General features: G+C 42.1%; 1 protein-coding gene and 1 long non-coding RNA gene across 2 annotated transcripts; one reads left to right on the top strand and one right to left on the bottom strand.

The window, feature by feature from the left end:
* Nucleotides 1–2357: 2357 nt before the first annotated feature.
* Nucleotides 2358–22573, bottom strand: LOC129832140 (uncharacterized). The gene is made up of 3 exons (XR_008755874.1): nucleotides 22262–22573; nucleotides 6095–6251; nucleotides 2358–4497 (listed from the first exon to the last, which is right to left on the bottom strand). It is a non-coding gene; the product is annotated as an uncharacterized LOC129832140 (long non-coding RNA).
* On the top strand, nucleotides 7079–8011 carry LOC129832139 (olfactory receptor 11A1-like). The gene has a single exon (XM_055895939.1). It carries the CDS (start codon nucleotides 7079–7081, stop codon nucleotides 8009–8011), a length of 933 nt encoding a protein of 310 aa, XP_055751914.1.
* Nucleotides 22574–24282: the final 1709 nt, after the last annotated feature.

Raw genomic sequence — 24282 nt, 5'->3', positions numbered from 1 at the left:
TCTATATTGAAGATTGAAAAAGAATTTGGTGCATTTTTCCCCATATTCCATCCAGTTCGCTTTATTTTTATAATATATTACACTGGATCTTTCTTGAATAAGTTCCTCCATTTCTTTTTGTTTTTCCCCTAAATTATTCTGTGCCTCTATGGTACCGTTTTTTATTGCTATCTAACTGTACTGTTAGTCCTTCAATTTCCTTTGTTAATATGGACTCTTTTGATCTAAATTGCTTTTGTTTTATAGATGAGTACTGAATTGCATGGCCTCTAAAGGCACACTTAAAAGTGTCCCATACAATAAGGGGATCTGCTGTACCTATGTTATGTCTGAAAAAGTCAGTTATAAAATCTTCTGTCCTAGTTCTAAACAATTTATCATCTAGTAGACTTTGATTAAATTTCCAATATCCTCGCCCACGTGGAAATTCTGTAAGAGAAATATATATGCCAATTATGTGATGATCCGACCGCATTCTATCCCCTATCAACACTTTTTTAACTTTTGGTGCCAGAGAGAATGGAATAAGAAAGTAGTCAAGACGACTAGCTTGATTCAGCCTCCGCCATGTATATCTCACTAAATCAGGGTATTTAAGTCTCCATATATCCACTAATTCCAATATATCCATGACATTCATGATTTCCTTAAGTGCCTGAGGGTGATAATTTGTAGTGTGATTTCCTTTCCGGTCTATAGAGCTATTTAAGACCGTATTAAAATCTCCCATTATAATAATAGAGTCTAGTGTTGCTTGTAGAGTTGATAAGTTCTTATATATATTTTCAAAGAAGCTTGGATCATCATTATTCGGCCCGTATAGGTTAACAAGCCATATTTGTTTATTGTCCAATAACATATTTAAAATAATCCATCTACCTTGAGGATCTGTTTGGACAATTTGCACATTTGGATCAAAATTATTGTTAATTAAGATCATCACCCCTTTTGAATTTCTTTGCCCATGGGAGAAATATATTTTGCCCACCCAGTTCTTTTTCCACAAAACTTCATCTAAAACTGTTGAATGGGTTTCCTGTAAACAATAAATATTATAATCCTTCTCTTTTAGCCAGGTAAATACTGATCGTCTTTTCTTATTATCTGCTAAGCCATTACAATTGTAACTGGCTATACTTATTTCACCACTTACCATGAGACACACCTTTCATTCTTTTAATCAGAATATATTTTTGTAAACGTACTATTAAAAAGTAACATAATGATTGAGTGTCTATATAGTTGTACCATGATATTTGCATTTCTACTAAGTAAACCTCCAATTGGTCCCTACTATTCCACCCGCTAAAAGGCCTCATCTCGAGATTGCTTGTCATCCCAATGCCCGGCAGACCACCCTCGACCGCCTGTATCCCATAGCCCTGAACCGACTGGGATCCATTCTTTGAAAAGAGCATACAGTTCCATTTACCGAATTGAAGTAAATCAATTGCCATATGCATTTCCATTGCCGTCACCTCGATTTGTATTATATATAGTTGTGGATCATCCTCTATTGTACCTTACATCTTTTACTTCTTCTTTCGCAAACAGTTGTGGGATACACACATACACACTCAGCCCTTACCCCCACACAACCATAAGCTCACTTTCTCAACAGTTGCACCATCCCAGAGCCCAACTCAAGATGGGTCATGATTTCCAAATGCTATTGCAGTTGCAGCTGCATGAGAAGGCCTGCAAGACCGCGCAAAAAAATAAGCAAAAATTGAAATTTATTCACCATTGTCATATCCTAGATAATGGCAGTCAAATGTACACCCTATTCCTGAAAAAACACCCACAATACGGCCACCAGTCATGACCATGTCCCCACGCATCTCCATGCAGTCCGACCTTGATTCTGTGCCGCCAGGGCCACAATAATATACCCCCTCTCTGAATGTCCGAGTGTGACCCCCTCCCCATGGGTTACTGCAGCTAGTGTTGCCAGCACTGCCACTGCCTGGGTGGGGGTACCCCACCGGAATCCCCACCGGCTAGGTACAAGGTCGTCAAGGTTCTCATTAGCAGCTTTGAGAAATTCCTTGTATATTTTCCTCTCCCTTTAGGGGGCTTTGGCTTTGCAGGACCAACCCTGCCAAGCAGGCTCAGAATCTTGAGGGGGCAGTGCTGCTCTTGGTCTCTGACCTCATTTTAGCTGCATATAGACCGCTTACAGCGAGCACATAAAACAGTTAGGGACTTCTCCTTAATATCTGGGTCATTCAGGTGGGTGTCCAAGGTATAGGGCCATAGACAGTACCATTAAAATAGGATAATAATTAGATATAATTTATTAAGATAAAAAAAATGTAGTTTTCCATGATAGGACAATAAATAAATAAGACGTATAATTCATTATAAAAGTATATCCATCATCTGAACAACATTGAAAGCCCTCTCATACCCGGCTCACAGCAATACATTGGCTCTGGGATATGCAACCATTTCATTACTCACTCACTCAACTTTCCAAACATAACAAATAAGATAAAAAATAAAATAAACACAAACCATACCATCCACACATACTGTGCCTTCTGTTTACTTAGTTTTTATCTTCACTGTGTAAAAATAGTGCTTGTGTGTTCAATTAGTTATATGTGAAGATTTATAAAAAAGCTATATTTTTTGTTGTATTGTTACAATCAGTAACCGGGCTTGAATTGTGTTTATTTTCCTCGTCTATGAGAACTTTGTAAATTTTAAAATAACCATGGAGTAGTCTTTGTGTCTCTGAACAACTGGTTATCAATATATAGTTTATCAACGACGAGAGCTACTCGTTTCGCTTTTAATCTGTTTTCTTTGAAAATTGGATACAGAACTTTGCGCCGTTCTGCAATTTCTTTCGGAAACTGATCATTCATGCCAATTTTGGTCCCAGCAAGTCTTTTACCTAGGCTTTTAACCATTATTTTATCTTTAAATGAAACAAATTTTGCAACGATTGGGCGTTCGTACCTCTGCCCTCTCTGTCCGAAGCGGTGAACACGTTCAAGTTGGATTTTGTCGACAACTTCGCATGGAATCTGAAGCGCTGTACGGAGGAACTCTCTAACTATAGATTCAGGAACTTCTCCTTCTTTTTCTTGGATACCTGTAAGTACCAAATTCTCTCTCATGGATCTAGTTTGAATCTCCAGTAAGGCTTCCTTCAGAACGATGTTCTCTTTTTTAATTCCATTCATTTCGGTTTGAATCTTATTGACTGTCCCTTTTAGCGCGTGTGTTTCCTTCTCCAATGTCGCAGCTTTTTCATCACTCATCTCTAGGCTTGCCTTTAACTCTTTTATATCCTTACTAAGTAATTCAAGTAAACCCAGTTTGTCATTTATTGATTTTAACAGATCGGTTTCGACCTTTACCATTCCCGGTGGTGAGAATATTAAATCGTCAGTATCTGTCGAAGAATCTCGCTTGCGTTTTGTAAACGGTTCCCCTGTCTTACTCTCCGTCATGTTTGGTTGTTGCCTGTTTTCGTAATATTTGTCGATAAATGTCTCTAGTCTTAGGATTTGTTTTGTGTTATTATCCAGATTGAACGTTTATCACTCACCAGATTATGTAGTGCTAATATTTTAGTCTATTTAGCAGATATTTCGAATATTATGTTTTATCTTGAGGTGCTCTACATAACTTCGTTCAGTCCGCCATTACCTTTACGTTACCTTTACGTCCGCCTAGCCAGGATTCTTGCAGATAACCAAGGATGTTCTAAAACCCTGCTCACGTTGTTTATAGTTAAAATGTAAACAACAACATAAAATAATGTATCTTGGAACTCTGAGGTCGTCCCATTGTTTCCTAAAGGAGAAATATAGGCGTATCTGTCTATTTCGCCAAATATCTCGCAATGTGTATATTTCAATTTATTCAAGTCGGACGCCATTTTAAATCGGGATAATCTCCTCTTTCTAATTATCTAAGTCTTCGGCCGCAAGCTTCATTGTCATCAAGCGCTAGCCGGAAAATACTTTTTGCACTTGGAACGCTGAGCTCCACCCATGCCTCTCCATAGGAAAAGTCTAGGCAGCGAGCTCATTTGTCATCGATCGCTAGACCAAAAATAGTCAGAAGTTTTAATTTTTTCCGTACTTCCTCATTATGCAGCCATAAGCACAGTTGACACAATCGAGGTGCGGATGTTTACGTTCTACACAAGTTGTTTTTTCCCAGTTTCGTCCAACGAACAGATTGTAGTGGTAAAATAAAAAGGGATTTTTTTTGTGCCATTTAGGCGAAATGGAATTCTAAGCATCACTTCGGTCAAAACAGGCTCTGAGAACGTTCGATTCCATTCATTTGCCAAGTAATCACGCTAGTGTTCCAGCTTAGCCAACATTCTTAAGACGCTTTTCAGGCTTGGGTGAATTTTGACTCGTTCTATTGTCCAGCCTAACAGGACTGAGAATAGTGTAGCTTGTCCTTGAGCTGGTGGATGAATGGTTCTTGCCTCTCTGCCTGCTGGAGGTACTGCATGTTGGTTCCAACCTTAAAATTAACAACAAATAAAGTTAGCAGGTCTGTTAAGAAATGCCTTTAACACACCATCTTGACAAGGGCATTTCTGTGCTAAACCATAAACTCTAAATGGGGAGATGAAAGAGGAATATAATAATACAAATCTAAGGGAGTTTATTTAGCTACTTTAGCTAGCTAGCAAAATTTTGGCTAGCTAGCAATTGCTGTAAAGTCACCAGAATTATTTGAAATAATGACTGAGGTGGCTACAGTACGTAATATATCTCAACACTTTAATACAAACTAATGTAAACTACAATAAATAAAGGTTCATTTGTTTTTTGCTGTCAGGTTGGCACCACAATTGGGTATTTGATTTGCGAACTCATCAGCAACACTAAAAAGTACTTCCGGGTAACGTAATTTCCGAAATGTTCTAAATAAAAGTCCACCACGTAATGGTATAAACGTGTCAACAACCTGTAATTATTAATGATATGAAAAATCATTGTCTAAAAATTAACAATGATTCATCTTTGTTCATATTAAAGTGACATTTGCATTATATGTGGGTTTTAAAACATGTTCAAAGGTCATATAAATATCCCCACTGTACAGTATATGGAATACATATTGGCTTATAGAGCAAAAACTGTTCTGGGTGCCGGAGTAAAAGTATTGTTGGGTGTACTCAACAGGGTCTGTAGAATGTATATCTGGCTTCATTTCATGGAGTTCTGAATAATACGAAGTGTTGGCCTTTTACTCTCCCCATTCAATCGGTGGCCACAATGCGACCCACTCTATATGGAATACATAATCATCTTATGTGCAATTACTGCACTACAGAAAACCTTCTAACCAAACAATTGTGGGCAACTACAAAGTGAAAATATACAAAAAAAGTTTCTTCACAACAATGCTTAAGCCACATTATGTGACGAACACAGAAAATCAAATGTTGCTGTTTTTCTATTTAAAAAGTTTGGAAGAAACTGGGGGAAACTGGAAAAACATGGGGGAAATACGAAACTGGAAAAACTAAACTGAGAAAATGGAATTTGGGGGGAAAAAACCGAAGTAGACAAGAAATTAAAACAGGTTTTTTTCTGTGCATGACTGCACTTTAGAGTTTTATCCTGCAGCACAGCATTTTGTGGAAAGTTGAGGTCAGGTCCAATATTGACTATGCACCCAAGAGGGAAAGAAGTTGGGCCGTCCTAGAAATGTTTTAGAGAAATTTAATATCAAATTTAGCAGACGCTTTTATCCAAAGTGACTTAGTAATGTGTGAAGAGATTTTTATGTATGGGTGGCACCATACAATACTGGCGTTATAATACTCTACCAAGATGCATGACAAGGTTATAAATGCTTTGTGAAGCTTCAATTTAAAATGATTTATACGGCCTTTATTAAGCGTTGCTTATGCTACACTTTATAAAGCACAAGTTTGTCATATTTGACATTGGTGAATATGTCACACAGTTATGCCAAATTTATGAACCCTTTATAAAGCATAACATACGGTTATAGATTATTTGTAACACATTAATGTAGTGTTTATGAAGGCTTTATGAAGCCTTTATAAGCCACATGTCATTTAAAGCGGGACAGATATTCTTACCTCAAGAAATGTGTAATTTTACAGACAGTCCAGCACATTTCTTCTATGTTTCTGCCTCTTCAGTCCAGGGTCCACTGCATGGCGTCGTTGCGAATGTCAGACTCCACTCGGTGAGACACATCGATCTTCAGGTTGAACATGATTCGTTTGTAGACTCCTAAAATAAGTGCAGTTGGATAAGGCAATTTTACAGCTAACTAGCTACGTCACATACTGATATTGTCTTTGGTATTATTGTGCGTAGCTATGTTTGCTAGCTAGCTAGCCAGCCCACAGAGAGAGCATTGCAATGTGGATTTTGTAGTCAACTTGAGATGCAACAGATTTCCACAGCAATTTTCATATGTTGCTACCAACCCTATTAAAAAGCCAAAATGAAACATTGGTTCACAAAAAAATATTGTTCTCACATATTAGTGTTATTTACATTATAAGAATGAGCATTTTGGGTGGATTTTTCATTTAAAAAATGCCTTTGAACACCCTGGAGGGCATGTGATGCAAAATAGTATCTGTTTTCCTCTATATGGTTTCCTTGACTCTGAAAATGTCTAATTATCCCCTGGTATCCCCAGGTATTGGTAATCCTTTGCATATCACACCATGGCAACCTTTTTTCTTTCTTTTTTTAATATCTCACAAGTATAAGAATCAAGTGAGGAGCTGAGTTTAAGCAGGTCATCATGGATTAGAAATGAGCAGGCTTCATTTTGGATTTAGAATACAGATATAATTTTGCATTTGAATGTAAAGTTACATGAGTGCAGGATACAAAGAATAATATTGTTTGAATTATGTTATCAGGAGAATGAAAGCTGTCTATATTGGTGAGTATACTGTAGATATCAACAAATCAAGGAATTATCCATTTAGGTTGTCTGTTCTCTGTGATTTCATCAATTTTACTTATATGTAAGCTATAGTAGGAGGATTTGCTCCTGTTCTTCAAACATTGACAGCACATCTTTAACAACTCCCAGGACCATGGAAAACTCTACTCACTATAAGGTCTTTAGGCTTGCTGCATACGGTGATATCGGACAATTGAAGTACTTCTACTTTGCTCTAGCAACTGTATTATATTTTGTCATCATTCTTGCCAATGCTTTGCTAATTGGAGTTATCTGCATTGAAAGAAGCCTTCATGAACCCATGTATCTATTTCTATGTGCTTTGTTTGTTAATCAGTTGTATGGGAGCACTGCATTGTTTCCTGCTTTCATGTTTTACTTACTCTCTGACACACATGATATTTCCCTTCTTTATTGTTACCTCCAGATTTATGTGTTGTACACATGCGCTCTAACAGAATTTAGTAATTTAGCAGTTATGTCCTATGACAGGTACATTTCTATTTGTTATCCCCTACGATATAATAATATTATGACACCTAAAATAATTTGTGGCTTAATTCTGCTGTCCTGCTTGTCTTCTTTTTTCCTCATCGCCATCATTATCTCCCTGAGTTTGCGACTGCAATTTTGTGGTAACGTTCTAGACAGACTGTATTGTGACAACTACTCAGTAGTCAAGCTTGCCTGTTCAAATACTACGCTGAATAACATATGGGGTCTTGTTGTCACTGTGCTTTATATTTCTTGTACTATATGTCCTACCATATACTCATATGTCAGAATTCTACAAATATGTTTAAAGTCTTCAAAAGAGACAAAACAGAAAGCATTTAACACCTGTACACCACATATAGCCTCTTTGCTGAACTTCTCCTTTGGCTGGTTATTTGTGATTCTACAAGGCAGATATGAAACTGCAGATCTTCCACCTATACTTCGCACAATTTTATTTGTTTATTTTCTGATATGTCCACCACTTTTCAATCCTTTAATGTATGGCGTTAGGATTGTAAAAATCAGGCATGCTTGTAAAAAGGTACTAGGACTTAACCCTGAAACATAACCTGATAGTTCCTTTGTGTATTTTAGAATTATGTGTTTTCTTACTTATAGTTGCTATAATTGACTGTAAAAATGGCCTCAAGTTTATCATGTATTGTAACTGAGAATGTTTTGTGTCATATTAGCTAGTTAACTGCATAACTACAGAGCATCAAGGGGAGCTGCCCTCCCTACCTTCAGACTATGCTCAAACAGATGCTGAAATCGTTGGAAAGATCCTACACCCCAACCCATTCTGCCAGATCTGGACTCTTGGCCCACCTAACTTCAGGACAGCTGTGTACCTGCCCATCTTCCTTAAACGTTTGTCTTCTTGATTTTTAAAAATTTGTTGCAGTTTTCAAGTTCATTTCCTGCAGTTCTATACATTTTGCCATGAGGCAGAAATAAAGGGAATCTCTCACGAAGGTTGTATATTGCAGGTTTTTTCTGCAATGTATATGTAATGAGTGCTTACTTATTCTGGCAGTGATGGCTTATGACAGGTATGTCTCCATTTGTAAGCCAGTTGTATTTTATTCCCATAACCATTTTCTCTCACTTAGCAATTGTTAAAGTCTCCTGTGTTGAAAGTGCACTGAGGAACTTTCATGGTATATGTATCATAGCAAGTCTCGTGGTTTCACCTTTTGTGTTAGTTGTGCTCTCATATGTCAAAATATTACTTGTTTGCTTGAAAGCCTCAAAGGAGTCACGAAAGTAGGCTTTTAATTTGTGTGCTCCCCACTTGATCACTTTCATAAACTTCTCTACAGCCATCCTTTTTTCTGTTGTTTACAGTAACCAGAAATATCTGTACAGTTTATTCTGTTCCATAGCCATGGGGGAAAAAATACTATGGCCGCACTACAGAAAGCTATATTGGTCCGCTAATGCAGGACTAGTAAAGGCCCAGTGTGCTATTTTTGTGAGAAAAGAAGTTCTCCAAAAATATTAATATTTGTTATTAATTCAGATTTTTCAGGGGGTGCTGCATCACCCTCAGCACCCCTACTTCCTGTGGCTATGTTCAATTTCCACCACTGTTGCACCCTATCATATAGGGATTAGGACCAAGGAGATCAGAAATCTGAGCCTGAACTAGTACCAATTATGACTTTAGATGGTACAGCAGCAGGGCCAGGGTTACTGGTTTGAATCCCAGGACTGACAGGAATATCTGTCAAGACGTGAGCTACCAGACCTGCTGCCAGAACTGAATGCTTATACTGTTTGTTTTATCATCAACATAATCGTTTGTATTGCATTTTAGTTCTGTAAATTCTTATTTAATTCCGTTAAATGTATTTTACTGTCATAGTACTGTAAAGCACTGTAGTAAAGTCAAATCAGGGATGCTGCTGTGGCTCTGACCCTATGTTAGGCATGCTGACTGCAGGAATGTCCACCAAAGCTGTTGCCAGAGAATTTTATGTTAATTTCTCTACCATAAGCCGCCTCCATTTTAGAGAATTCGGCAGTACTTCAAACAGGCCTCACAACCGCAGACCATTTGTACAGCGTCGTGTGGGTGAGTGGTTTGCTGATGTCAACGTTGTGAACAGTGCCCCATGGTGCAGGTGTGGTTATGGTATGGGCAGGCATAAGCTACGGACAACGAACACAATTGCATTTTATCAATGGCAATTTGAATGCACAGAGATACTTTGTCGTGCCACTTATCTGCTGCTGTTACATGTTTCAGCATGATAATGCATGGCCCCATGTCGCAAGGATCTGTACACAATTCCTGGAAGCTGAAAATGTCCCAGTTCTTCCATGGCCTACATACTCACCAGACATGTCACCCATTGAGCATGTTTGGGATGCTCTGGATTGACGTGTACGACAGCGTGTTTCCAGTTCCCGCCAATGTCCAGCAACTTTGCACAGCCATTGAAGAAGAGTGGGACAACATTCCACAGCCCACAATCAACAGCCTGATCAACACTATGCGGAGGAGATGTATCGCGCTGCATGAAGCAAACGGAGGTCACACCAGATACTGACTGGTTTTATGATCCACGCCCCTACCTTTTTTTTACGCTATCTGTGATCAACATATGTCCATCTTCATTCCCAATTATGTGTTATCCATATGTTAGTTCAGGGTTGGGAGGGCCAAGAGACCAAAGGTGCCAGAACGGAGTGCTCGGGTTGGGGTGTATGTAAGGTTTGATCATAGCCTGAAGGTAGAGAAGGGCAGTTCCTCTGGCTGCTCCGTCAGCAAGTACTTTGTTTGATATTGGATCTTGAAATCATGAAATGACAATAGTCTTAGGAATATAGATTACAATACCTTACGTGTAAAATTCTTAATAAGACATTAAAATATACAAAGTATTTCCAAAAACTAGGCTACTATGCACAGGTTTGGAGAAGATTGCTGCTGAACTAATCGGGACAAATGAGGACAATGATCAAATCAAATCAAATCAGCCATGGTGTTAAGAGATTTTAGCATGTGTGAATATACGTCTTACCAAAACTCATTACATGGACTAGTGTAGTTCACAGAATTTCCAAACTCATGAGATCTGTTTTTATTATGACTTGTCAATACTTGGCTTTTACTTGTAATGATTAAAAGATAATTGGATAGCCATTTGATCCAGTGCAAGCTATTTCGCACCAGGTCCTGCTATGAAAATCCTCCTCTCTCTCGCTCAAACGCTAAAGAATTAATTGTATTAGTAAATGTCCTACTGCTACTGTAGACCAAGGTCCTATCACTGCAAAAATGTCTCTGAAATGCATCCATTTAATTTCATACAGGTGTCAAGTGTATTAGAAATGCAGCCGTATGCTACACCTAAACTATAGCCTACTGTAGCCTATCAAAACTAATTGAACACAGGTGAATAATATTAGATATAGATGAAATTGAGAATAGTGCAGCCTGGTCTCAAACTAGACGTAACATGGTAAATGTAAATTCAGACAACACATTTGTATAATCATTTGTTATGTTTGGTATGGTTACATTAGACAAAAGGTTACTTAGGGCAAAAATTAAAGGAGGGTGGGTAGTTGGTTGGTTGCTATGATTCGTTACAAGTTGTAATTAGTAACATATCATACTAAATGGATGGAGACCGATTTACATGAACTATGTTCCGTCTACTCCTTATTCCACATTGAATAGTGAGGTAGCCTACGGAATGGAGTGCAATGGAGCATGAAAGAGAACGTTTTTAAAACAAACAAATAACAGGCACATTTATTAAGGTTTCCAATCACTGTTCAAAATTAGTTCAAACGAGTGAAGTCTTAACTGGATGAACAACAGAGCCAAAATGCAATATCAAAGTGTCACGATCGTGTGGGAGTGAGACGGACCAAAACGCAGCATGTGGAAAATAAGCCATCTTCTTTTATTTTGAAGAAGGCAAAACGAAACAAAACACTTACAAACGACCGTGAAGCTACAAAACGAAAGTGCACACACAAGCTACTAACGTTTAGACCTAGACAAATCCCCACAAACAGCTAAAGCCTATGGTTACCTTAAATATGGCTTCCAATCAGAGACAACAATATCCAGCTGTCTCTAATTGAGACCCAATTCAGGCAACCATAGACTTTCCTAAACACCTGCACTCAACCATAGACACACCTAGACAACTACACTAAACATAAACCCAACTACTCTAAATAAACCCCCTAAACCTACAACCACCCTAGACACTACAAAACCCACATAAATTACCCATGTCACACCCTGACCTAACTAAAATAATTAAGAAAACAAAGAATACTAAGGCCAGGGCGTGACATAACCCCCCCCCCCCTTAAGGTGCGAACTCCGGGCGCACCAGCACAAAGTCTAGGGGAGGGTCAGGGTGGGCATCTGACCACGGTGGTGGCTCAGGCTCTGGGCGAGGTCCCCACCCCACCATAGTCAATCCCAGCTTACGTCTCTCCCTCAGAATGACCACCCTCATTATACACCCACTTAGGTTAAGGGGCAACACCAAGATAAAGGACAGCTCCGGGACGAGGTAGCTCAGGACAGAGAGGTAGCTCAGGACAGAGGGATAGCTCAGGACAGAGAGGTAGGTCAGGATAGAGAGATAGCTCAGGATAGAGGGGCAACTCCGGACTGAAGGGCAGCTCCGGACAGAGAGACAGCTCTGGACTGAGGGGCAGTTCAGGATTAATGGCAGCTCTGGGCTGAGGGGTAGCTCATGGCTGGCTGACGGCTCTGGCATATCCTGTCTGGTTGGCGGCTCTGGCAGATCCTGTCTGGTTGGCGGCTCTGGCAGATCCTGTCTGGTTGGCGGCTCTGGCAGATCCTGACTGACGAATGGCTCTAGCGGCTCCTGACTGACTAACGGCTCTGACGGCTCGGGACAGACGGATGACTCAGACGGCGCTGGGGAGACGGATGGCTCAGACGGCGCTGAGGAGACGGATGGCTCAGACTGATCCTGTCTGGCGGAAGTCTCTAGCGGCTCCTGTCTGGCGGAAGTCTCTAGCGGCTCCTGTCTGGCGGAAGGCTCTAGCGGCTCCTGTCTGGCGGAAGGCTCTAGCGGCTCCTGTCTGGCGGAAGGCTCTAGCGGCTCATGGCAGACGGGCGGCTTTGCAGGCTCATGGCAGACGGGCGGCTTTGAAGGCTCAATACAGACGGGCAGTTCAGGCACCGTTGGGCAGACGGCAGACTCTGGCCAGCTGAGACGCACTGTAGGCCTGGTGCGTGGTGCCGGAACTGGAGGTACCGGGCTAAGGACACGCACCTTCAGGCTAGTGCGGGGAACAACAACAGGGCACACTGAGTTCTCAAGGCGCACTATAGGACTGGTGCATGGTACCAGAACCGGTGGTACCGGGCTGAGGGCACGCACCTCAGGACGAGTGCGGGGAGAAATAACAGTGTGTACAGGACTCAGGAGACGCACAGGTGGCTTAGTGCGTGGTGCCGGAACTGGAGGCACTGGGCTGGAGACACGCACCATAGGGAGAGTGCGTGGAGGAGGAACAGGGCTCTGAAAATGCACTGGAAACCTGGTGCGTGGTGTAGGCACTGTTAGTACTAGGCTGGGGCGGGGAGGTGGCGCCGGAAATACCGGACCATGCAGGCGTACTGGCTCTCTTGAGCATTGAGCCTGCCCAACCTTACCTGGTTGAATACTCCCCGTCGCCCGACCAGTGCGGGGAGGTGGAATAACCCGCACCGGGCTATGTAGGCGAACCGGGGACACCATGCGTAAGGCTGGTGCCATGTACGCCGGCCCGAGGAGACGCACTGGTGACCAGATGCGTTGAGCCGGCTTCATGGCACCTGGCTCAATGCCCAATCTAGCCCTACCAGTGCGGGGAGGTGGAATAACCAGCACCGGGCTATGCACACGTAAAGGAGACACCGTGCGCTCTACTGCGTAACACGGTGTCCACCCGTACTCCCACTCTCCACGGTTAGCCTGGGAAGTGGGCGCAGGTCTCCTACCTGCCCTTGGCCCACTACCTCTTAGCCCCCCCCCCCCCCCCAAGAAATGTTTGGGTAGTACTCACGGGCTTTTCAGGCTTCCAGCCACGTCTCCTTGCTGCCTCCTCATATCTCCGCCTCTCTGCTTTCGCTGCCTCCAGCTCAGCTTTGGGGCGGTTATATTCTCCTGGTACTTCACGGTCCAGAATTTCCTCCCAATTCCAATAGTCCTGTGTAGGTGGGTCCTGTTGTTGTTGCACACGCTGCTTGATCCGATGTTGGTGGGGAATTCTGTCACGATCGTGTGGGGGAGAGACGGACCAAAACGCAGCATGTGGAAAATAAGCCATCTTCTTTTTATTGTGAAGAAGGAAAAACGAAACAAAACACTTACAAAACAATAAACGACCGTGAAGCTATAAACGTAGTGCACACACACAGGCTACAAACGTTCACCATAGACAATCCCCCCCCCCCCCCTTACAACCACCCTAGACACTACAAAACCCACATAAATTACCCATGTCACACCCTGACCTAACTAGAATAATTAAGAAAACAAAGAATACTAAGGCCAGGGCGTGACACAAAGTTTATTAAAATAGTTTGGGGAATGGCCTCCTCTCCGAGGGAAGATTTGACAGCAGGTCACATATGTCGCATTAATGGAAGGTGTGAAAAACATTTGTGTTTCCCTGGCTGAGTTGACTAGCTGATATGAGCTGATGGCCCATCAGTTGAACTACAAATGTAGGATCTTAATTTGAGCCAGTTTGCCTCAGCAGGAAAATAATCCTGCAGCAACAGGAAATGTGAATAATTATGTGGATTTTAATTATTGGACATTTTGTAAGGGTTGATACAATTTCCGTAAGAGGAAATCAAGTCTGAAATTTCTACGTGGAAATTACAAACTTCAGAAGTCTTTTTAAACTTCAAATACATTACAAGTTCGACATTTCCTGCATTAGAGGAAAGTTCTCCTGCAACAGGGTGATCAAATGAAGATCCTACATCTGTAGGAAGTTTGCTGCAGACAGATTTTTGTCTTTGGGTCATTGAAGGCTGCCGGTGTGGGCATGAGGTATGGGTGAGATGGCGGACAGGAAAAAAATGAGAAAAGTGGAACTTGTTTTGAGTAAATATGAAATGGTGGATCACACATTACTTTTGGAGGAGCTACAGAAGGAAATTGAACATGATGACAGTGAGGATGAATTAACTGCGGTGGCATGTGCGATGAAGTCCATCGCGTTTGAACCTGATCCTGATGATGACAAAGACGATTCTGACCCAGTGGGAGTGATATTTTTTGATGAGAATTGATCCTTGTCGTTAGGCAGATCCATATGTGGTGTCAGGTTGGGTAACTCGAAGTGGAATCACGTATATTTTTTGCATTTTTGCCATCCAGAGGGAGTACGCGCTTCGCATCACGTGACTAGGGACAAGAACTATGACTTGCTTTCCTCTCCAGAGCAGGGCACCGTTGAAAGAAGTGATAACTGGAGTGGTGAAAAGTGACGATGGTCAACTGAAGTTGAAGATTCCCGGTGAGGAAAAGTTGAGTGTAGAGGGAAGCAGTGTGGTGAGGAATGTTGGTGTCAAGTGCAAAAAGAGGCATACATGCTCCAGTAGTTCAGAGATGGAACCTGTCGAGAGTGAGGATGAAGTACCTGCGGTGAAGAACACAGAGTTCTGCCCTCGTCCCGAGGGTGATAAGGATGATTCTGGCCCAGTGGAAGTGAGATTTGTGGAGATAATGGATCCTTGCATTTTGGTTGAATCATATGTGGTGTCAGGTTGGGTGGAGAAGAGGTTGGGGACTGTTGAGTTGGTGAAGTTAACTCGGAATGGACTCATGATGATTTATTGTGTTTCCTCCGCCCAGAAGGAGTGGGCTCTCCAGACAAGAGTTATGACTTGTGACAGGGTGCCATTGAAAGGAGTGATAACAGGGGTGGCATTAAGTGTTGAGCGGAGCAGTTGAAGTTGAAAGATTCCCTGTGTCTGTGACGTGGTTCCAGTGGAGAGCGTGGGGAAATGGAAAATACATTTTCTGTCATCAAAAATAAAGGGGGACCAAGACACTCTTTATATAATTAATTAAAATGCCTTTATTTGTATGGCATGTTCAATGGAAAAAAAGTTTTAAAACTCTGCTGGGTTTCGGCTGCATGGCCTTCGTCAGGGAGTACAAAGAAATGATAATACAATGTCCTCTTTTGAACAGCTTTTTCCAATCGCCCCTGATAGAATGGTGGCGCGTGTACAACGCAAGGCTCGGCGTCTACCCAGATTTTGTGAATTAGTTGTAATTTACTTAACAGTTCTTAATGCATAATGCAAGTTTTTGACAACTTACAACTTCCACTGGAGATCGCGAAGATGCCCCGGGAGACTGAAACATCGCTGAGAGGAAGTGCCCGGAGGCGGCGTTGAGATCGTAAACAAAGGCGAGGGAAGCGGGGTGGCCTCCGGGCTTGGCAAAAGCTGACCCCATATCGGCTTTCACTGCCTAGCCATTTCCTCGCTAGCTTCCGGTCACTGGCGGACAAAATGGACAAAATACGACTAAGAATCATCTCACAAAAAAGGATTATGGATTGCAGCATCATGATTTTCATGGAAACATGGCTAAACAACAGCATACCCGACAACGCTATTGGGCTACAGGTGTGACTTCTTCAGGGCTGATCGTACAGCAGAGGACTGGTAAGACCAGAGGAGGTGGTCTGTGCATTTATGTAAACAAAGCATGGTGTACAGACAGTAACATAACCAGGATTCACTGCTCAACCAAATCGAGAGTACCTGATAATTAGTGGCAGGCCTTTCTACTTGCCTCGGGAGCTTACATCCATTGTTGTTACTGCAGCCTATATACCTTTGGATGTTAATGCTAAACTAGCAATGAAAGAACTGCAGGTTGCTATTAGCAAACAGCAACTGCACATCCTGATGGTGCTTTTATTGTTGCAGGGGATTTTAACCACTCAAATCTGAAAACTGTTTTTCCCCAAATTCCACTAAAATGTCTCCTGCCCCATTAGAGGAGATAATGCACCAGACCACGTGTATACAAACATTCCGGAGGCTTACAAAGCCATTCCCCTCCCCCACCTGGGACAGTCTGATCACCTTTCACTGTTCCTACCCCATGTATTTACCCCTCATTACTACAGCACCAGACTCATTACTACAGCACCAGTTTCAACATACAGAATGGAGATTGTTTGCCTCTCAGGCCACACTTGACTCCCATACGGACATTGAAACATATGCTTCTTCCGTTCTGGATTATATCAACATCTGCATCAACAATCTCACCACCCATAAACAAATAAAGACCTTCCCCAACCAGAAGCCTTGTATGAACAGAGAGGTAAAGACACGCAATGCTGCTTTCAGATTTGGCGATGCGGAAGCCTACAGCTCATCCTTGGCCAACCTGAAAAAGGGCCTCAAGATGGCTAAACATGACCACAAACTGCGGATTGAGGAGCACTTCAACAACAACTCCGACCCTCAACTCTTGTGGAAGGGCATCCAAACCATCACAGACTACCGGCCAAAGAAACCTACCCCCACAGCCAGCGACGTCTCCATCGCCGACGAGTTAACAGAAAACCCAAACATATGGCAGCAGATCCACAAGGTCTGCCATGACGGGTGACTATATAGTTCCCTTAAGGAAAAGCACCTTTAGTCAATCTGCTTTCTCTGATAGAGCTTCCCATGTCTGGAATACACTGCCATCAGACACACATAACTACACCACATATCAGGTCAATCAGATTTCTGAACATAATCCCTAGCTGTGTATTGCCGCTTTCCATGTTGTTTGTTGTCTGTAGCTTGTGAGGTGTGGAAAGACGTTGTTGCTTTTATGAATTTTGTCTTGCTGCTTTTTGTTCTATGTTGCTCTGTCTGTATGCTACGTCTTGCTTGTCCTATGTTGCTCTGCGTGTGCTCACTGCTCAATGATTGTCTAGATTGTAATGGTTTTTAATAACCTGCCCAGGGACTGCGGTTGAAAATTAGCCGGCTGGCTAAAACCGGCACTTTTACTGAAATGTTGATTAATGTGCACTGTCCCTGTAAAAATAAAATAAACTCAAATTATAACAGTTTATGAGGGTTGGTTTAGTATTTTTGATGTTTGTTTTATTTTACATAACTATGGTTATTCCTGTAACTGTGTAATGGCCAACTAAGTACTTTTGCTATGGTTACACCTCTTTGGTCTTTCCAGAACACGGGTGTCCCTTTCAGAGGAGTTAGCAGGATGACATGTATGGTTCTTTCTGTAGAGTGCCAAGGTCTGTTACTATGGTCCTACATGCATGAACTTGGCTTGAGGCTAGTACAGGTCTATGTTTTCTTAACTATTTCTGAGGCTCTACGGGTTCCATAACCTAATATGAAGCCAAACTAAACTTAGTGCAAGGCAATAAGATAATGGTGGCTAAATGCCAGAGAAGACAAGTCATTAAGAGGAGTTACTATGAGTGTGATGTAAGGAGGACAAATGTATAAGTAGTCTGTGCCAAGATTGGAAAGGAAGTTGCTTCATGAATCAGCTTGGCTTTTCTTATATTGTTAATAAAAAGTCTCGACAGGTTCAATCTCTGAACTACTGGAGCACATACAGTATGTCTCTTTTTGCACTTGACGCCAATCTTCCTCACCACACTGCTTCCCTCTACACTCAGTTTCTCCTCAGCAGTCATCACTGCACCTGCCTCAACAGTTAATTCATCCTCACTCTCTTCACATTCAATTTTCTCCTCAAGCTCTTCCAAAAAGTTTGTGCAATCCCCAATTCCATATTTATTGCTATGTTCCACGGTCTTCTTTGTCCGCCCTCTTACCGCGTGTCTTCTCCATCCTAGCTTTCCCCCACGGGTTTTTGCTCCACCCTCATACTTAATTGACAAATGAAGGTGGCTAATTAGTAAGGAACTGGTTATCTAGGTCTTAATTGAAAGGAAAAACTAAAACCCACAGACACCCGGCCCTCCATGGAATGAAGTTTGACACCCCTGCCCTACAGTTTATACACACAACTTTTTCCACCAATACTACACATTCCTTTGTCTCATGTCCTCCTGCACACTTCTCACATCTAGGAATCTCCCTCCTACACACTGCTGCTGCTTCTTCACACCTGAAACACCGTAATGGGTTTGGGACAGAAGCTCTCACAGGATAACTGACACATCCTACCTTGATCTTATCTGGCAAAGACACTGCATCAAAACTCAGCATGACAGACAATGTAGATAAAGGAGGAAGGGAAGCACTGCTAAGGTAGACAATAGTAGATTTTGTTCGACATAAGGTACTCGTTGGTAAAAGAGGTAAATTGTTCATCAAAAAGATAGGGGACCAAGGCACTCTTCATATAATTCATTAAAACGCCTTTATTTGTATGGCATGTTCAATGGAATCAAAGTTTAAAAACTGACGTGTTTTGGCTGCATGGCCTTCGTCAGGGAGTATAAAGAAATTATAATACGATGTCCTCTTTTGAACACCAATCAGCCCTGATTTGAAAAGGAAGTGGTTACAGCATTCATTGGAAAACACCGAGTAAAATCGTTACAGCAATACTATACACATTAAAAAGTGACATACTGAACGTATGTTATCAAAAAGCAACTCAAAGCTAGAAGCATCAGAATCCCTAGAAAGGTTGTTCCAACCTTGAATATGACTGGGCAAAGTGTCAAGAATAGGAGAGCCATCTATTCCATAGCACACTAGATCACAGTAAACATGGACAACAACAGTCTAAACATAGCTGAGGGCAATGGAGCAAAATGTCCACTTGATGACAACAAATAGACCTATCACAACCCTACAGGAAAGGTAAGAAATCCATATCTTAATTTAAACCAGGGTACTACTGTCACGAATCCCGTTTCCTGAGTCTGGTTTTTGTGCACCTGGTCCTGATCATCATCTCTCCTCTTCATAAGCCCGGACCTGACATCCATTCCCTGCTGGATCGTTAGCCATAAACAGTATGTTGTACCAGCGTATCAGCCTCCAGCTTGATAGTATTTGTTTTGTTGTTTTGTACGTCTTGCTTGCCTTAAACTTAACCCCGTTTGTTCTGTCTTCAGTTATTCACCTGGATCACTTACCCCATTCCTGCCTGGTCGTCGGAGGCTTCCGCTACTCCTTTGGACCCACCTATTCACTCCCATCAACTCACCACCGCTGCCCGTTACGCTACCTGGATATTTCTACACCCTCATATTCACTTGTAAATAAATATTCACCTTCTTCCTACTCTCCTTGTCCTGGTCTGCTTCTGGGTTCGATTTTGAAAGAACGTGACAGCTACGTGGGCTGCAGTTTGTAAATCCCAAAACTTTCCCTTTGGTTTAGCTGTTTTAGACGGTCCCCTTTTCTAATTGAGGCAGGAACATGATCAATATCCATTGCTTGTACGGAGGCAAGTTTGCCATGGTGTAAGGACATGTAGTGCCTTGCCATGGGGTAGACTTCATTGCCTACCTGTATGGGGTACTTGTGTTCTGCTAAGCGGTCTTGAAGGCGTCTCTTTGTCCGTCCAATGTGGACATTCCAATCTGTAGATGGCATGAGTGGTTTTGCAGTTAATTAAATGCTTGACGTGATACTCCATTTTAGAAGCTGTGTCAACAAAATACATTTTCTGTGCAATATTTCTTCAATGGTTGCACTGGTTGCATTTAAAAGAGCCCCTGGATTTGTGGTCTAGCCAAGTTTTTTTGAGAGTCAACAGGTACATAGCTGTGAGCTAATTTGTCATTTAGGGTAGGACATCTGTTAAAGCTTAAGACTGGTGGCTCCGGGAAGACTTGGCGTATCACTTTGCATTATTCCCCAATTATTTTTAATGATTATTTTAATGTTCTCAGCTTCAGTGCTGTATTTGTAACAAAGTACACTCTCTCTGATGCATCATGAGGTGCTTCCCTTCGCAACAAGTTCTCTCTGTCAAGTCGTCCGGCCCTTATACCTGCATCTTTCAGGACCTGAAAGAATTCAGCAGATTTGAAACTGTAGTCTGTTTCCTGATCGCAAATTCTGCGGACTCTTTGGATTTGGCCATATAGAATGTTCTCTTTTAGCCTTTTGGGGTGAAAGCCGTCTGCCCTCAGAATGGTACTCCTATCTGTAGGCTTCCTAAAGACTGACGTGTGCAGACAACCTTTGTCATTTTTACTGATGTCAAGGTTCTAAAAATGAATGATCCATGTTGTACTCCATAGTAAATTTGTTAGGGTTAATGCTGTTAAGGTATTGGTGGAAGGAAATAATCTTCTAAGCCAGACCAGAACATGCAAACATCATCAATATAGCGTTCCCACCATATAATCCGATCAAATAACTGGTTTTTAGAAGGTTCCAAAATTAAGTTATTTTCCCATTTACCTAAGTACAAACCAGCGTAAGAAGGGCTGTAGCAAGCATCCATGGCATATCCTTTGACTTGTTTAAAAATACAGTCCTTAAAGACAAAGATGTTATTTTTAAGAGTCCATTCAATCAATGAGACAATGAATTCTGTAGGAGGCATCTCAGTCTCAGGCCGGGTACTCAAGAAATGGTGCATAGATGCCAATACTTGTTCATGTTCAATGGTGGTGTATGGAGACTCCACATCCATGGTGACTAAAAAGGAAGCTGTACCTACATTGTTCATTTAACACCTATGGTATCTTGAAGATAGGCTGGGAGTGACGGCAGAACAGGCATAATAAAGTAATCAATGTACTTGGAAATGGGTTCTGTCAGACTTTCATTACCTCTAATGACTGGTTTGCCTGGGGGGGTTTTCAAGATTCTTGTGGACTTTTGTAAGAAGATAAAAAGAAGCCATATGCGAACTGTCATTGAAAAGAAATGTGAACTCATTGTCTGACATGTAGTCATTCTCCTTAGCTTCTGTGAGGACTCCTTTCAAATCAGTTTTTAAGTCCTCTGTTGGGTTGACGGTAGGCTTCTGTAAGATGTCACCTTTGTCTGCTTTTTTAACCACAATCCATCCATTTTTGGACAATGATTAATCTGCATCCCTCTCTGTCTTAGAAAGATTACATTGTGTTTGGTTAGAGTAAATTTCTCTCTCAAACAGATTCTCTACACCAAAATTCACCCTCTTGGTAAATGTATTTAGTGTGGCATTCTGGACAATAGGACAAAAGGTGGACTTAAAATGTGTTTTTGAGGGCACAGAATCTGCCTGACCTGAAACACTGGTGTTTGTAGTTGGAGAGATGTTTTGCCTGTACCAGGCCTTCAGATGTAGATTCCTGTAGAAAGTAAATAGGTCAATCTTTCTATTGAATTCAATAGTTGTGTATGTGATGGCAAAGGACAGTGTACTATGGAATAGATGGCTCTCCTGTTCTTGGCACTTTGCCCAGTCATATTCAAGGTTGGAACAACCTTTCTAGGGATTCTGATGCTTCTAGCTTTGAGTTGCTTTTTTGATAACATTGTAGCGGTATTTATTAGAGAGGTGTAAAAATAAAGATTTTGTTCGGACGCCAGGCAGGTATTAATCATGCCGAAAGGAAAAGAGCAGAAGAGAGAGTACCACTACCAGACACACATACATCAGCAGAAGAAACTGCCTAGAGTTTAGCCTGTTTGCCAGATAGCCAGTTGAGAGAAAAAAGACACCATATAAAACCCACGTCACAGAACAGGGGTAACCCCACCATTAATACCTCATATAATAATAATAACAATAATAATGGCAGAGCAATTGAACAGCAACTTCATAGAAACAATTTACATGAAAAACCAAGTCATCAAGAGAGGATTTGCAATAATCTGTTTTACCTTCCAGTGGAGGAGTGCAGAGGCTCTGAATGTGGGGCGTGTTCATAGACAAAACAAAGGTCTTAAAATGTCCACAATCTTCTCTGCCACCTGTCAGAGAAGAGGGAACGATAGAGGGAAAAGAAAGAGAGAGAAAGAGAGATATTAGCTGTTGACTTCAGGCTTGCAGTTGTACTGTCTGACCATCTGATGTTTTGTTGGTTTGTATGTCAAAGCTTCGCGACAATGTTGCTACTAATTCATGTGATCCATAACCGGTGCAGTCCCAAACGATAACAACCATGACCTAGAGCGGTCACACCGATGATTAAGTTAAACACTTTATAAACTAAAGTGAAAACAAACAGACTATTACAGCATAGCACACACAATCAAACTGTCACGCCAACCAATAGCTCCCTCCCAGAGAGCTGAAAGAGCTATCTCCTCCTTCCTTACTGCTGATGCGCTCTTAAAGTGGCAGTGCACAGTGAAGCCTCCGTGCAGGATTTCGCCACAACATATGTACAGTATTTCACTTTTTAATGTGTATAGTATTGCTTATTAGGTGTTGTCCAATGAACGTTGTAACCAATCCCTCTTCATTTTTTTTTTAGATTAGATTCAACTTTATTGTCATTGAACAAGTACAGTAGAACGAAATGCAGTTAGCATCTGACCAGAAGTGCAAATAAGAGTGCAAAAATGTACAACTGAAACAATTAAGTACAATGTATGTTATTAAATGGGATGTATAAATGGCAAGTACAAATGCCAAGTCTAAATGTGCAATGAAGGCAAATTGAAAGTGCAAAGAGACACGCAACTGAAATGCAGGAATAGCAGCAATGAGGCTACCGAGGTAGACATGTACATGTACATCTGAATAATGTCCTTAATCAGACTTTGCAAAGCAATGTCAGAGTCCAGTAGTACCATGAAGAGTGCAAAGAGAGTAGTGCCACAAGGTCCCTGAGAGGCAGTACTAAGTGGTGGGCGGGTGGATATGGCTGGTGCCGTGTCACAGAGTTCAGCAGGGTTACAGTAGAAATAAACTGTTCTTGAGCCTGCTAGTGTAGGAATGTAGCGATCTGTACCGCCTGCCTGATGGTAAGAGGGCAAACAGTTTGTGGCATGGATGTGAAGGGTCCCTGATGATGCCAAGCGCCTTACGCAGACACTGCTTGAGCTGGAGATCTACGATGGCAGGGAGTTGGGCACTAGTGATGTGCTGGGCGGTTTTCACCACACGTTGCAGGGCCTTCCGGGCGGCCACGGAGCATCCACCAAACCACACTGTGGCACAGTTTTGTCAGAATGCTCTCGACCATGCAGCGGCTAAGATCTTGGGAGACAGGTGGGCCTTCTTCAGCCTCCTCAAAAAGTACAGGCGTTACTGCGCCTTTTTGACCAGGGTTGAGGTGTTCAAGGTCCAGGAGAGGTCCTCTGAGATGTAGACACCCAGGAATATAAAGCTGGGCACACGCTCCACCTCAGTGCCATCAATGAGAACTGGGGCGTGGCTGCAGCTTTTAGACATCCTGTAATCCACAATGAGCTCCTTGGTTTTCTTTGCATTGAGGGCCATGTTGTTGTCAGAGCACCATGCAGCCAGATGCTTGACCTCCTCCCTGTACGCTGACTCATCATTGTCATTGATCAGGCCTACCACCATGGTGTCGTCTGCAAACTTGACGATGGTGTTGGAACCGTGTACAGGAATGCAGTTGTAGGTGAAGAGGAAGTACAGGAGGGGGCTCAGCACGCAGCCCTGTGGCACACCGGTGGTCAGGTGAAGTTATCTAACCTGACAGACTGGGGTCTGTTGGTTAGGAAGTCCAAAGTCCAGTTACAGAGAGAGGGGATGATCCCTAAGTCTTGGGGTTTGTGTGACCAGCCTAGAGGGAATGACTATTGAATGCTGAGCTAAAATCTATGAACAGAATTCTCACATAGGTGTTGGTTTTGTCAAGGTGGGTCAGGGCAGAGTGTAAAGCTGTGGAGATGGCGTCCTCTGTAGGCCTGTTTGGTCGGTAGGCAAA

This window comes from Salvelinus fontinalis, chromosome 33, assembly GCF_029448725.1.
Source record: "Salvelinus fontinalis isolate EN_2023a chromosome 33, ASM2944872v1, whole genome shotgun sequence".
NCBI lineage: Eukaryota > Metazoa > Chordata > Actinopteri > Salmoniformes > Salmonidae > Salvelinus > Salvelinus fontinalis.
Note: the sequence above shows the minus strand (reverse complement) of the source record. Positions and strands in the feature narration are given on the sequence as shown.

Excerpts from the sequence above, each read along its gene's own strand:
- LOC129832139 (XM_055895939.1), top strand. The coding sequence starts at position 7,079 with ATGGAAAACTCTACTCACTATAAGGTCTTTAGGCTTGCTGCATACGGT.